The sequence below is a fragment of the Haliotis rubra genome, unplaced genomic scaffold (genome assembly GCF_003918875.1).
Source record: "Haliotis rubra isolate DU_JTF1 unplaced genomic scaffold, ASM391887v1 Scf58, whole genome shotgun sequence".
NCBI lineage: Eukaryota > Metazoa > Mollusca > Gastropoda > Lepetellida > Haliotidae > Haliotis > Haliotis rubra.
The window spans coordinates 2,333,994-2,349,375 of NW_025767279.1; the positions used below are offsets into that span (position 1 = coordinate 2,333,994).

The following is a 15,382-nucleotide window of genomic DNA, read 5'->3' on the forward strand; positions in this document are numbered from 1 at the left end:
CAAAACAATAATATCGTATTTGTATGTAACTAATCAACCTTAATCTTTAACATTGGGCTTATATTTCATATCTCTGGGGATATTTTAGTCTGACTGTTTTTTGGTCATTCATATTTTTTTCAGCGAATTCATTTAAAATTCCACCAGGGGTGTGACAGCAAGGTTACACGAATGTTCAGTTTGAGAAATATTTTAAAGTCATTTTTGAGTATCTGCTTTTGGATTTAATGTAGCTGAATTTTGTTTATTTTATTTGTATATTCAATAAAACAATTGCCATTTGTGATGATTAAACCCTATTAAGAACCCTATTAATTAACATAATTGGAAATATAAGGTGAAAAGCTGATAATAATTACATTAGAATATGTCTTTAACAAATATGTTTTTCTCCTTTTAGTTGTATCAAAGAGGTTTAATTCTTTAAAATAAATAAGTGAAAGTGTGCATGTGTGAGTATGGTTTTCCGCCGCTTTTAGCAGTATTCCAGCAATATCACGGCGGGGTACGCAGAAATGGGCGTACCCATGTGGGAAATGGAACCCGGGTCTTCGGCGAGAGAAACGCTTTAACCACTAGGCTACACCGTCCCCTCCACATACAGAGACAATATAACGGTGTCTGGTCTCTGACACCCAGTACCGGGCAGGGTAATAAGTACGATCGTTTCACATATTATGGTCTAACGAAGCTGGGGATTGAACCACAGACCTTCAAGGCAGGCACTCTATCCACTAGACCAAGAGACGGTCCTGACAGACTAAGACTATCCAACTTGGCTGGACTATGACACTGCCAGGGGTCCAAACACTGACTTTCAACTTTCCGGACCGACACTTTGTTTACTAGACCAAGAGGTGATCACTGGCGAATTGACCTCTTGTAGCCCGTTCAGTTACATCCGAGTCTGTTTTTGAAGTGAATGTCTTTCTGTCTAATGTATGCTCATTACAAAACGGACGGATATAATAACATGTGACTTTATCCCAACTTTGACAAAAGTTAAATCCAAAGTATCTGTGGAAAATAAGAATCCAAAACAGTTTTCTGTCATACTCAACGGTGTAGACTGTGATTACACAATGCCATTTAGAAAGTGGTCAAATGTAACATATGTTATATTTTGGATTACACTTTCTTAGTAAAGTACAGATTCTAGTACATTTTGGGTTGAGTCCCATCCGGGATTCGAACCCACATCTTCAGAGTCAGCATCACCAGCACACAAAGTCAGCCGCCTAATCCGCTCAGCCACCGCGACTTCCAGTAATAGATTAATCATCTTGTGTCACACATAGAATGCACACAAACTACGAATTAAAACGTATGAATATAAGGATGTAGCTGTAATTATGCGTTATAAACATACATACTGTATATCTATTAATGGCCATGGTGTATATATGGTGTTTACAGTCGAAATCCAGAGAACACACTAGTTATTTGCTCATTGATTAGAAACAGATTATCAATGACAATCAAAAGACGCCCCCGGTGACGATATGGCAAGCAATTTTCATATGTATTTAGAAATTACTGAGACAACCAATTGTTTTAAATATATCTTGAAATGAAGTTAGAACATCTGGAATAGAGATAATCATAGATATTTGCGATAAAATGCATGAGATGACGCATGTTAATGATATCATGAAAAGAATTGCCAATATTTTCAATTGGATAAAGTACATGTATATGAGAAAAGGATTTAAAGACATTCACAAATTATTTTTTTAATGATATCAGTAATTTAGATTCCTCATATATTGGAGTTAAATGTAAATCTATGATATTTTACTGATGTAGTGATGGACGATTTTATTCCTAAGGGCGTAACTCTTCTTTTAAGATGATTGCCGGTCTGGTTCCCGACTCGATGTACGCTGCGGCAACTTGTTAGATGTAAGATGTAAAGGCAGACCCAAGCTCACCCGTCACCGTTTGCCGCCGTTTTGGTTATTGGAGTGAGTGAGTTTAGTTTTACGCCGCACTCAGCAATATTCCAGCTCTATGGCGGCGGTGTGTAAATAATCGAGTCTGGACCAGACATATCAGTAATCAACAGCGTGAGCATCGATCTGCGCAAAGGGGAACCGATGACATGTGTCAACCAAGTCAGCGAGCCTGACCACCCGATCCCGTTAGTCGCCTTTTACGACAAGCATTGGTTACTGAAGGTCAATATTATAACCCGGACCTTCACGGGTTTTGGTTATTGGAAGAGCTTATGGATGTGTCGCCGGAAACTTCAAGTGTCAGCGTCAACACTTGATTCAATAATGACAAACATTGGTATGACTGGTGTAACATATAATTTTCGATTGATTTTGAATAGCCAAATGTCCAGTTCATCGTATGTAACTGAGTCATGTTTGACGCCTGTTTGAATAGTATCCAGTTACGTCACGGCGTGTCTGTGGTAGAAAACAACATTCGACCTTCTTGTTAGTCAGGGCGTGGTGGGGTAACTTAGTGGTTAAAGCGTTCACTCGTCACGCCGAAGACCTGGGTTTGATTCTCTATATGGGTACAATGTGTGAAGGCCATTTCTGATGGGAACCCCCGTGATATTGCTAGAATATATAAGCGGCGTAAAACTAAACTCACTCTTGTAAGTCAACAGTACAAGTGAACACATGATGTGAGACATCTAGAAATATCTATCGCTTGATAACATTCTCATCCCGTATCACTAAATCCGACAAACGATTATTTCTTAACACACACACACACACACACACACACACACACACACACACACACACACACACACACACACACACACACACACACACACACACACACACACACACACACACACACACACACACACACACACACACACACACACACACACACACACACACACACACACTTATCATGCGCCACGTGAAAAGCGTAACCCGTGCTGCTCGCTGAATGCCACACGGTCGATCAACCAGTAATGCCAAAGGGATTGATTTTATTTCTCTTCCAGCAGCGTTGTTGTATGTGAAATCGTAGTAAAACAGCAGTAAGATAAGTATGACTACACAGTTTGGTTAACATTCAATATGCTGTGGTTTTAGTTGTGTTTAATATATTTACGTAAAATAGTGAGTCAACTATGAATATAAACATGTGTTCTGTTAAACGGTACATTTAGCAGCACCAGCCGTCACTATCCTCTGAGTTGTGTTTGGTTGATATGCAGAAGTAATCTGTTGGGTGTTTAGAGGTTACAAGCCATAGCCTTTTGCACTGTTTGTGTTTATTTCATAAGAATAAACATTATATATTTTTTATACTTTCTTAAAGTAATTTTTTGTTCAATAGTATCTCATGACCCTGCACAGAGTGGTCTATTGCAGGATGTTCTTTAATACTTAATTAAGTATCCCATGTATGGTTTGTTTGCCAAAGATTAGGGGCTGTGAGGATGTTGGTATATGTATCTGCTGAGAGCAATGTATTATATTATTACATTCTTTTCCTTTAATTATATATTGATTTTAATGTTCAAAGTGTCTCGTAGGCATATTGACTGGATGTTACTTTTACCATGCTTTTATGCTTGCAAATATTTTAACTGTAACATGTGAGGCTGTAATAAAATATTTTTCTTCTTCTTCTCCTAAAGTCCCCCGAATGGGACCTACTTACAACCAAGACGGCAAAATGTCGAGGAGTGAACATTGTGCATATCGACTACATAAATGTCGGTCATCTGTCAGTGAAACAATATTTTAGCTCATAACATATGCTGTACGCGACACAGTATGAATAATTCACTTAATTAATCATGGTCCCTAGTATGGTGATCTACCTTCAGTTGTTGGCGATCTATAGCCCTTTTTTATACTGTCTTGTCCTAATTTGAAATCCAGTTTTAGAGAGAGATGCTAGTTTTAAATCTTGATACTGTGATATTCTAGTTGGTTTTATTGTCCTTCGTTGACAGGTTTTTATAATTTACAAGTATTTATGGTCAATTTGAAACTTGTGTTAGTCACAATATGGCTGAAATATTGCCGATGTGACTGTTAATCTTAACTCACTCACTCACTCACTCACTTAATTAATTTTGAATTAATAAAGAACACTTCCCACCCCTATTGACTTTCAGATTTACAGAACGGTAAAATACAACTATTTCGCCTTTCTGTCTCAGTTTTAGATGTGAGAAAGTTTAGCATGGTTAATTTAGAAAATATCAAACTGAACTGGTAAACAAGAAATTGTGAATCCAAATGGACTTGATTGTACTTGGCGAAGAAAAAGAAAACTAATATTCGACATAGCACTAGAACTGTAGAAGACATGCCCACAGTGTTGAAAATAGTATGTGTACACTCGGCCTTTTGAGTGTAGTGAGTGAGTTAGTTTTACGCCGCATTTAGCAATATTCCAGCAATATCACGGCGTGGGACACGAGAAATGGGCTTCACACAGTGTACCAATGTGGAGAATCGAACCCGGGTCTTCAAGTTGACGAGCGAACGGTTTAACCCCCTTCCCCCTTAATTCTGTGTATAACAACACGTGGTTGTACATGCTGTTACCGTATCGAAGGAAATAACATATTAGAATTAAAGAGTTACTTTGTAGATTTGTTATCTTGTCTGTCTAGATTAGTGCAACAACACCTCCTCCCATCACACAATTACTAATTGTTGTAGTATTGTCTCAGCAATATGTATTCATCACCCGCATCCAAAATGAAAGAAGAGAAGATGTATTACAATGGCGATTTCCGTGTTGAATAGGTTATGGATGAACATCACATGATAAACATGCATAAATACTCTCGATAATTAAACAATATTTGTTGTAAAAATTTAATATATATCCGCTTGAGTGAGTGAGTGAGTTTAGTTTTACGCCGCCCTAAGCAATATTCCAGCTATACGGCGGCGTTCTGTAAATAATCGAGTCTGGGCCCCTTTTCACAAAGCTCTCGTAGCGCTACGACTGTCGTAAGTCTATGTTACAGTATAGGAGGTAGGAATGCTACGAGAAAAGTTACGAGATCTTAGGCTTACGAGAGCTTTGTGAAACGGGGCCCAGGACCAGACAATCCAGTGATCAACAGTATGAGGATCGATCTGCGCAATGGGGAACCGATGACATGTGTCAACCAAGTCTGTGAGCCTGACCACTCGATCCCGTTAGTCGCCTCTTACGACAAGCATGGGTTACTGAAGGTCAATATTGATAACCCGGATCTTCACGGGCTATATCCGCTTGAAGACAGACAGACGCGTATAACACATAAGTGACATTGTGTAATCATAACTTGACTTTTGCTTTAAAACATACATCATGACATCGTCGCTCGTAATCATTACATCATCGAGCATATTCAAACTCCAAGTGCTACATATCACTATGCGTGTGGAAAGTAAAAGGATTTGAACAAAATATTACAAAGATTATCAAACCGGTTGAAATCAGTCGGCGCAACACCGTCTACTTTAGGTCCGCATTATCCGTGTCAAATACTGCACCCTGGGAATATATATGTATATTTTCGTTTTGACGGGCGTATACTTTCTTTTGCCCTTCACAGAATAATCTTTGTGTATAGTGACTTTTAACCAACTCATATTTCTTACCTCCGTATAAACCACACCGTCTTGTAAACGTAACCACTGCAAATCTTTTCTTAAAGATTTTATCATTAAATAAACACAAGTGGATTTCAAGCAAATTGTAATCAGATTAGCAACCCCTATGCATAAAAACAGTCACAAGTACAAACACACCAATCTTGAAACAACATCATATGACCGAAGCCAGTAGCGACATTGTCGCATGTACCTGAGCCGTGTTGTTTGTACAGCAAACTGACTTCGTTATTAAACGGCTCGTCCCATATGGTTTCAATGATCAAAGAAGTTGGTTTCAATACTATTGTCTCCCGAAATCACAAACCAATTAACGGCTGTGATGGGCAATAGAACAGGGTTTTAGTGGGATCCTATTGTTTCTTGTATACTGCCTAATCCCTTTCCTCGAGGCGAATTAATGGCTTCAATTCGGGTATATAAAACACAGGCGAATCTTTGTCAAGTACAAACTTCAACCACTGTCACAGACTTGAGAGCCCACTTGAAACAGCCATGGCATTCAGCATTGCAAATATACTCGCAGGTACGTCTTTTGTGATTTTGTATCACCTTACTATCATTAACGAGTTACTCGTAAACTGTTCTAGGACTTTGCGTTTAATGTGATAATTAGGATGTCATACGTCAAATGTCCGGGGTCGGTACATTGACTACGATAAGGAAATGATACGAAAACTATTCTGGGAATGAGTTATGTGTAACGGTAATATATTCACGTCCTGCCCGTGTGTAGCTTATGTAACTGTTAATGGCTAATTATGGAGGATAATCAGATGGATGAGGGTGAGATATTTGATTTATGGTGGAATGTTTACGCATTAGTTCCAGCTCGAGGTGATTCTTCAGACAACTCGTCCATGAGCCCGACCAACCTCCCCAAGCGTGGTCGACAACGTCGTAGTCGCACCATCTTCAGCGACGCCACCATAGACCGCCTGGAAAGTGTGTTTGAAGAAAACTCCTACCCTGACATCAACCTTAGGGAACAACTTGCAGAAGAGGCGGGCGTTACGGAGGCCAGAATACAGGTAAGTCGAAAACCTCTTAGTTTCCAATGAATCTGTTGGACGTGAGTTTATTAATGCAATTGAGAACCTGATCGATATATTTTTTGTTTCTTATTTTCTTATCGATAATCATTCCTGATTTCTTTCCAGGTGTGGTTCCAAAACCGTCGTTCACGAAGTCGTCGCACCAAGACGAAGCCCACCAACGTCGCCCGTCGTGATTCCGGTTTTGTCTCGTCCTCACCCTCACCACAGAAACTGACGCCACCCAAGAAGCCGGAGTTCGCCTTGCCAGCACCAGCAGTGACGTCGCCTTTCCGTCACGGCTACTCGTTCTCCTACCCGTATCTGTTCGGGTGTTCACCACTGATGTCTCCCGCCATGTACCCGATGTTGACCGGCTACACCGACGTCGCATCCATGATGCCCACGTCACCGATGTTCTCCCCCACCGCCAGTCCAACCTTCCAGCGTCTCTTCGAATTTCCAACCAGTCACATACCCGGATCTCCCCTGACGAGCCCCACCACCCAGAGTCCTACCCTGACATCCACCCGTCCTGGACTTGCTCCCTCTTCATCCAGACTTCCCAAGCCACACCCTATCCGCCTCCCCCAGATGTCGTCTGCTGATTCCAGCCCTGTCGTCTGCAAGTTGGAGCCATCTTCTACTTCCGGTCTACATAGAAGCATTAGTCCCGTGCTTTCAGAGGAGGAGATTGACGTCACTCCCGGGGATTGTTCTGCATAAATCTTGATCAACATTTGCAGTAGATACTGTTAAAAAATTATATATTGGCATTTTGGTAATACTGTTACAGGTGTCAATTTGAATTTAGTGCTGTTCTTTCCTTATACATAATCAACGCTAAGTCTAGTGCTTTGTTTACGTTAGAATGTGTACATTTCAAATATTTCATGCTTTTGTATGTAGTGTATTGCTGTAAATAAACAATTTTACGATCACCTCTATTTTCTGTTATAACCCCCGCCGTTGTGCATAGCCATTCGTGATTGGTCGATACAGGTAAAATGCGTTATGGATAACTTCTTCATAGTATTATTATAGGGTGGGGGTAAACATCGTCAACAGTGGTGTCAGGCAGAGTATGGCCTAACCCACGAACTGCTTGCTTCGGTGACCCGTCACGATTCATGTTAGACCAAGCTGATGCAGGGATGTGTGTCATGAAGCTTCATCCCTACGTAAACATATTATCCTCGTGGCCCTATATCGCCGTATATGTACAAGATAAATACCAGTGAGAACAGGTGCATCGCTGTCTACATCAAAGTCACCTTCAACCTCAAATACCAGCATGCTTAGTGGGAGTTTTTTCTCGACGTTGATCTGTACTCAAGCAGACAGTACTCGCCACGATTAGACGCAAATTGTGGCGTAATTTATGGCTTGGGGTGATGATAAATTTAGAGGGTGGGGGTGGTTTCACCCATTTTGTTCTGAGGAAGGGTCAACAATTTTCTACATAAACTGTTTAAAAAGTATGGGAAGGGGGTGGGTGGGTAGTTGATTTTGTACATGGCATGTATGGGGGCGGGGCACTTACTTTGTATATAAATTTTAGTATGAGGGATCACATTGTACATGCTTCGCCATAAATATCATCATCACCCCCCTAGCCTTTAATTATGAACGGTCCCTATACAATATCCACTCACTCTCTAAGTGCTACAAGTGGACATACGAGACCTTTCCTTGGCTGTCTGTGTAATGTCAACATATTCAGCTATAGCCGCATTTGCAATACCATCACTCATCAGATGTTCATATAGGAAGAAAATGTTACATGTTAAACAACAACGGTTTCAGGTATATACAGGTATCTGTCTGTCTCATTAAGACCTGGTCTTTGACCTCAATACGATATATCCCTAGTAAACTTGAAGGACACATTCACAGGACGCGTCTTCCAGAACACTAATAGGAGGTGTGTGTGTTCAGAATAATTACTGATTTCAGTTTCTCGAAAATAAACTAAAAGAGCCAGTTTCGAATGTAGACGTAGAAGACCGGCCAGTATGGTTTAAACATATTTTTATTCCGTCAATACAGAAACCTGGATAGGCGAACAAGCCAAGTGGCTTATATAAACGCCTCTCCAGTACACGGTTCCAATATAGCTGGATACATATTTGAAATAGTCCGACAAGAAAAGAATACTACTGAAACAAAATTACACTCAGAAAAATGATTGAATAATAAATATTTGGTTATGGTGTTGGTTGTGCCTAGCAACGAAAAGAGCTGCCGCAGAAAATCAAGTTATATAAATCTTGTCTTGCGTTGAATATAAATGTATATGTAGAGGTGATAATCACTGGAAGCGCTTACTTTTAGAAATGAACCGGTGTAATGAGTTTAGAATGTCACAATTTGTTGAGTTATCCAATGTGCCGTTACCGTATAAGGTAGTTTTCACATCGTATCCTTGAATATAAAAATACACCGTTGTTCTTAAACTTTGATAGTTCCGACATGTAAAAAGGTAGTGAATGACGTCTTCGTTATAATGACCACATGGAACACTTAGCTGTTTCTGATATATGTCGATTATATCTGTCTGCGTTCAGATCACTACAGCCGAGCTTGAGGCGACAATGGATGATTTGACAAAATCTAGTCCCAAAATTTAAATCAAAGTAGTTGTCAGTTTCTGTTGGATTTATCATGGTTTTAAACTGCCTCACGGAAATAGCGTTAACAGCTCCATCGGGCAATGAATTCCACGACATAATCGCGCTCGGTAAAAATGACTGAGAATATCTTTGGGTTCTACAGTTAGTAGTTTGGAAGTACTATCTCTAAGATTATAGTTGCTTTGTTGAAATACTCTACCTGGTACAGTATATTGCTATGTATTATTTTATGCACCCTGACGCTTCTGAGACCAGTGGCACCTGTACCAGTAATAGAAGTGCCATCAGACCTTCACACATAGACGCGCCATACATGGAAGTAAATGATGTGATGAGATTGGTTTCTTACTGTTTGGCCGTGTTCCTAAACATGTTATGATAATTCTTAGTATTTTCCTTAGAACACTGCAGTAAGAGCTGGAGTTGAACATCGATTTCTTGCTCGCAAGCGCGTATGGTTTATGTTGTAGCCTACCCTGTTATCCCACTATTATGAGGTTATTAGACCGAGGGCTGATGTGGTAGTCTCGGGGTGCTATGAGTGGCGAAAGGAAGACTGTCACGTCATAACCTTTTTATCGTTTACCACATCAAGGGACGTAACTCTAAAATAAACTAGGCTCCGTCTATTGACATTTCGAGCGTTTGCGTGTATTCATTCCGTACCAGTTTAGTAGCCGGGCAACACGACTGATTCGGATTTTCGGCCCTAAGACTGATATGGCTGATATGCATTTTCGGCCGGGTGGTCAATATGGACATGTGCCAACAGCCAGTATTGTATGTGCAAAATAGTCCATATTATTGATAGGTATATGATAAAATACCCTTATCATCTTATGGAGGGTTTTATCGGTGCAATAGAGCAATCTAATATACTGGGTATCCAAATATGATAACTATGCAAATTACGTCAATCCACGAACTACTTCCAGAAAACTCCATACACGCCATGCGAATCCTAAAACGTTTTAACATTTCATTGATGACGTCAAAACATGTATGGTTGATGAAATGATACTGAAGTAAGTAGATAGTAAGTCATGGCACACAGACAATGTACAAGATCTATTTGTTTAATGGTTACAGCCAGTTGGGTAATACCCATTAGGGCTGGGTATTGTAGAGAATTTTCATATTGCAATATATTGCGATGCGAAAGCATATATTGCGATATGTATTGCAATATATTGCAAAAAGTTATTTTTTTAACAAAAAACTACTTATAATCGAGTTAATGCTTGATTTATAAAGCAAAAACAACAAAATCACCATGTTTGATTAAGCTTTAATAAAAACTTTTAATCATGACAAAATAAAAATGTAAATAATATTTGACACAAATAAAAAAGGAAAGGAACAATTTAGATTTTCGAGTGTTACGAAGTCTTTTCGAATGCCTGTCAAAATACCGGTTTTCAATCAGCATATCGCAATACGTATCGTTTTCATGTCTGAACCGGTATATACCGGTAAACTGGTTATATTGCGCAGCCCTAATACCCATTATTATGATAGCGGTGGTAGAACTGGCCATTATAATTATTGTAGGCGATATGAAGGCAAGCCCCGCTGTCACATAGTTGGAATATTAAGACCAATATTACTGAGGGCGTTCATTACCAACTGTCGGGATACAGTTTTTCGGAAAATGATCTGTTTTGTTGCATGCGCTTGGTAAATGTGCACCTAAGCCGTGTTACACATGTGTGTGGATTCAGCTGTATTTCAGCAAGCATACACGGTCCAGACAAGGGTGCATGCGTAAAAGTACACTCACTCGCATCGTCGGCAAGAAACTGCCCAACCCACCGTAATTAAACAACCTCACATCTCACTGCACAGACTACAAACACAACCGTTTAATGAGTGATATTTTAATTTCAGACATGAAATAAACCACATTTACAATGAAGTCCGACACAGCACTAATGCAATATATACATGTGACACAGCACTACCAAATATATACATGTATACAGACAATCTGTACATTGATAAATTAGCACTAGAATGGGTATATGAATATTGAGGTTAGTAGTTGACATTGTAATAATATTGTTATACAAAACACATCAGCACTATCACATACGTGCAAATGAAAAGGGTCGAGTTTACCGGCGGTCTTCAACAATATCAGGAGAAAATTCTTGTTACATTTGGAAAGGACCCTATTATCCGCCTTCGATATATTTGATGCACAATACAGCTGCTTGTATGAAGTTTTGTCAACTAAATCCTGTTTTTACGATCACGCACTGGAAGTGACGTCAATCTCCTCCTCTGAATGCACGGGACTAATGCTTCTCTCAAGACCGGAAGTGGAAGATGGCTCCAACTTGCAGACGACAGGACTTGAATCAGCAGACGACATCTGGGGCAGGCGGATAGGGTGTGGCTTGGGAAGTCTGGATGAAGAGGGGGTCAGTCCAGGACGGGTGGATGTCAGGGTAGGGCTCTGGGTGATGGGCTTCGTCAGGGGAGATCCGGGTATGTGACTGGATGGAAATTCGAAGAGGCGCTGGAAGGTTGGACTGGCGGTGGGGGAGAACATCGGTGACGTGGGCATCATGGATGCAACGTCGGTGTAGCCGGTCAACATCGGGTACATGGCGGGAGACATCAGTGGTGAACACCCGAACAGATACGGGTAGGAGAACGGGTAGCCGTGGCGGAAAGGCGACGTCACTGCTGGTGCTGGCAAGGCGAACTCCGGCTTCTTGGGTGGCGTCAGTTTCTGTGGTGAGGGTGAGGACGAGACAAAACCGGAATCACGACGGGCGACGTTGGTGGGCTTCGTCTTGGTGCGACGACTACGTGAACGACGGTTCTGGAACCACACCTGGAAAGAAATCAAGAATGATTTTATAACTCGCGAAAATATCGATTAGGACTCACAGAATAACGATTTTGTCGTGATGTCATTGAAACTTTACTGATACTGAAAGATATATCGGTTAGGCTCTCAGTTATACTGCGCTATATTATGCGCTTAATACTATAATTTAATGTAATGATTTTAAGATAAGGATTGAATTCGTTTCAAAGAACACCTACCTGAATTCTGGCCTCCGTAACGCCCGCCTCTTCTGCCAGCTGTTCCCGAAGGTTGATGTCGGGGTAGGGGTTTTCTCCAAACACAGCCTCCAGGCGGTCCAGAGCGGTGTCACTGAAGATGGTGCGACTACGACGTTGTCGACTACGGGGCATGCCGCTGGATGGGCTCAGGGACGGCTTGTCGGGAGATTCGCTTCCATCAGTTCCTGAAAAACACCAAGGTAAAGTAAAGTTGAAAGAAAAACACCAACATCAACTAAGGATAACCTATATACGCAATCACTTGCTTGATAACGATGTTAGAATCCGCACCGATATTCCTAGGGGCTGACAAAAATGGGTTACTGATTGAAGTCTTTCACGAACTTCTTTTGGAAAAAATGTCTTGCGAGACTTAACATGTCATACTGACTTTCATTAATTACATTAGCGATTCAGAAAAAGAAATTAATGATAAACTAACCTTTCTTCATCCCAAGGATAGATGCAACCGTGAACGCCATCTTGTATATATATCCAAGGCAGTCTGCAGTGTATCGTGAACGGGTAGATGTAAGTGATGAAGTCGTCAACAGAACTGGCGATGACCAGCACCCACCCCTATATATACCCGACACGTGCGATTAAAGACCCTGAGTAGAGCCATCAGGAAGACGATTAAAACAAAGCCGGAGATTTCACAGTATTTTGGTATCTGTGTTATCGGTGCCTTTTGTTTAAACATGATCAAAGCTCGTGTGCCAATCAAGCCCCTCCCCTACCTAGTTACCTATGCAAACAACCTTTGACCTCTGCTGAAGTGTAGTCAAAACATCACTGCTGTCTTGATAGTGTTAAGAAAACACGTCAACTTATCACAAATTGTTGTTTATTTCTGAAATTGATCACAGGCAATCATTACCTGGTTGGCTTCACCCGTGCGGCTAGCTGTTTGATGTCACAGTGTTTTTATAGACATATGCTTTGACAGCGGACCCATCTTCAAAAGATGCCGCCAGTTTAAAATGAAACCATTTAATAGCACATAATCACATAGCCTGTCCATAGAATTCGCTGAATGTATTTTATTTAGTTTTTCTTTTTTCCTTTAATGGATTAAATTCTCGAATTAAACTGTTAAAGTAACACAATAAATCATTACGGGTACAAAGTCATGGTCCAGTATTTCGAGGTTATGTCAAAAAAATGTGTTGAAGGGACTTTTTCCCCTGTTACTACTAATCTGGAGATTTAAAATATTCCTGTAATTCTCTCAAAGCACATTTATTGAAAAGCTGTTTGCTTGTAAATTTACATTATATTAGTTCTAGGTCATTTTTCGATCGGAACAGTACTCTGTGGTGACAATTCATATTTACATAACATATAGTTATATTCGAAAGTGCGCGAAAATCTGTCATGTCAACAAAGAGGGATAGCAATTATGTTTCATACATATGCAACTTTACTTTACATATTGAACCATTTCCAAACACTCACCGGGTGAATTGTAGAAATCTTCACGACAAAAGTATTGCATGTTTGAGTGGCATTTTAGAAGTTGAGACGTACAATATATAACAAGTTTTATGGATAACAACTTCTTTATTTTCGTGAGTGCGACGTTTCGATACAGATTCTTGTACCGTTGTCCTCCAGCCTCAACAACCTCCTCCATGCCAACGGAAGAAAACAACCCACCGTCAACAACAACAACCCGAAATGTGTTATTTACAAAATAGACTGTGATTGTGGACAATGCTACATAGGTGAAACATCCCGACCCATCAACACCCGAGTCAAAGAACATCGCACCTCTGTTGCTAATTCCGACACCAAATCAGCTCTCTCTGACCACATCAAAGCCAACCCCAATCATCAAATAGAGTGGTCCGACATCACCATTCTCGCCAACAACCAAACGGACTTCACTAAACGCAAGCTCACAGAAGCCATTCACATCAAACGCCACAAGCCTACCATCAACCGTGACCAAGGATACTTCATTCCATCTGCTTATGATCCACTCCTCCACCAAGCCCAGTCTATTGTATAAACTTCGCATCCATTGTATAAACATCTCATTGTAACTACATCTCTGGCTTCCATTCACTATCCTTTATGTACTTACTGGCTTCATCAGCTTACCGCTTAGCCAATCATGGCAATTATGTTGTTTCCTTTGTCTATTATGTTGTTTCATTGTTATATACAGTATATATATGCAGCTCCTACACTTCATGTATCACTCTTGCTTGACAACGGTACAAGAATCTGTATCGAAACGTCGCACTCACGAAAATAAAGAAGTTGTTATCCATAAAACTTGTTATATATTAAAAGTATTGCATTTTGTCTGCATGTTCAATGATAGCACATTCTGCATGTGTGTAAATGTATATGAATATGTAGGTTATTCTTCACACCTGACTCACCTCCATCATATTCACTGGTGTTATCTATTATCTACAATCTATTTCTACCTTGATTGTTATATACTGGACAAAAGTAGTTAGGGATATATAACAATTTTGAAATAATGAATAATGATCTATTCATTCATTGACACACTGGTGACATATCAATCATTAAAATACCAATATCCCTAACTTATTTTGTCCAGTATATTTTTCATGAATGATTTTCTGTATTACTGCAGCGGTATTTCTATAAAGCCGCAATACCTGTTTACCAATCCAGTCAGTGTACAAGTTACGGAAATATGCTTAAACCACATTCTACAAACCACATTAAACCACAAGGGCGTTCTAAGTTTTGCCCAATCCATTTGACCTTTTCTGTCAATAAAATATGTTTGATATGTTTATGATCTTGATTTTGATCCATATTTCTAGTTTTTTGCTAATCAACAAAAAAAATCCCTTTTGTATATAAAAGATAACCTCCAGATGTTTTAAAAATATAAAGTGCTGTTAAATATAAACAACTGTTGTGTAAACTACTAAATATCAGGATTTTGCCTGTTAACTGTATTCCCCGTGAAATATTAGTGGAAATTATGTATAAAGCAAGTAGATATTATGAATACTTTGCGATGTCGAGTCCATGATTG

At 39.9% G+C, this 15,382-nt stretch overlaps 2 protein-coding genes across 2 annotated transcripts; one reads left to right on the top strand and one right to left on the bottom strand.

Moving 5' to 3' along the window:
• Positions 1 to 6,367: 6,367 nt before the first annotated feature.
• Positions 6,368 to 7,366, top strand: LOC124254702 (homeobox protein prophet of Pit-1-like). Its single transcript, XM_046688549.1, has 2 exons — positions 6,368 to 6,637; positions 6,767 to 7,366. The coding sequence occupies exons 1-2, from the start codon at positions 6,368 to 6,370 to the stop codon at positions 7,364 to 7,366; spliced, it is 870 nt and encodes a 289-aa protein (XP_046544505.1).
• Positions 7,367 to 11,524: 4,158 nt separating this feature from the next.
• LOC124254703 (homeobox protein prophet of Pit-1-like) lies at positions 11,525 to 12,833 on the bottom strand. Its single transcript, XM_046688550.1, has 3 exons — positions 12,794 to 12,833; positions 12,331 to 12,536; positions 11,525 to 12,115 (listed from the first exon to the last, which is right to left on the bottom strand). Exons 1-3 carry the CDS (start codon positions 12,831 to 12,833, stop codon positions 11,525 to 11,527), a joined length of 837 nt encoding a protein of 278 aa, XP_046544506.1.
• Positions 12,834 to 15,382: the final 2,549 nt, after the last annotated feature.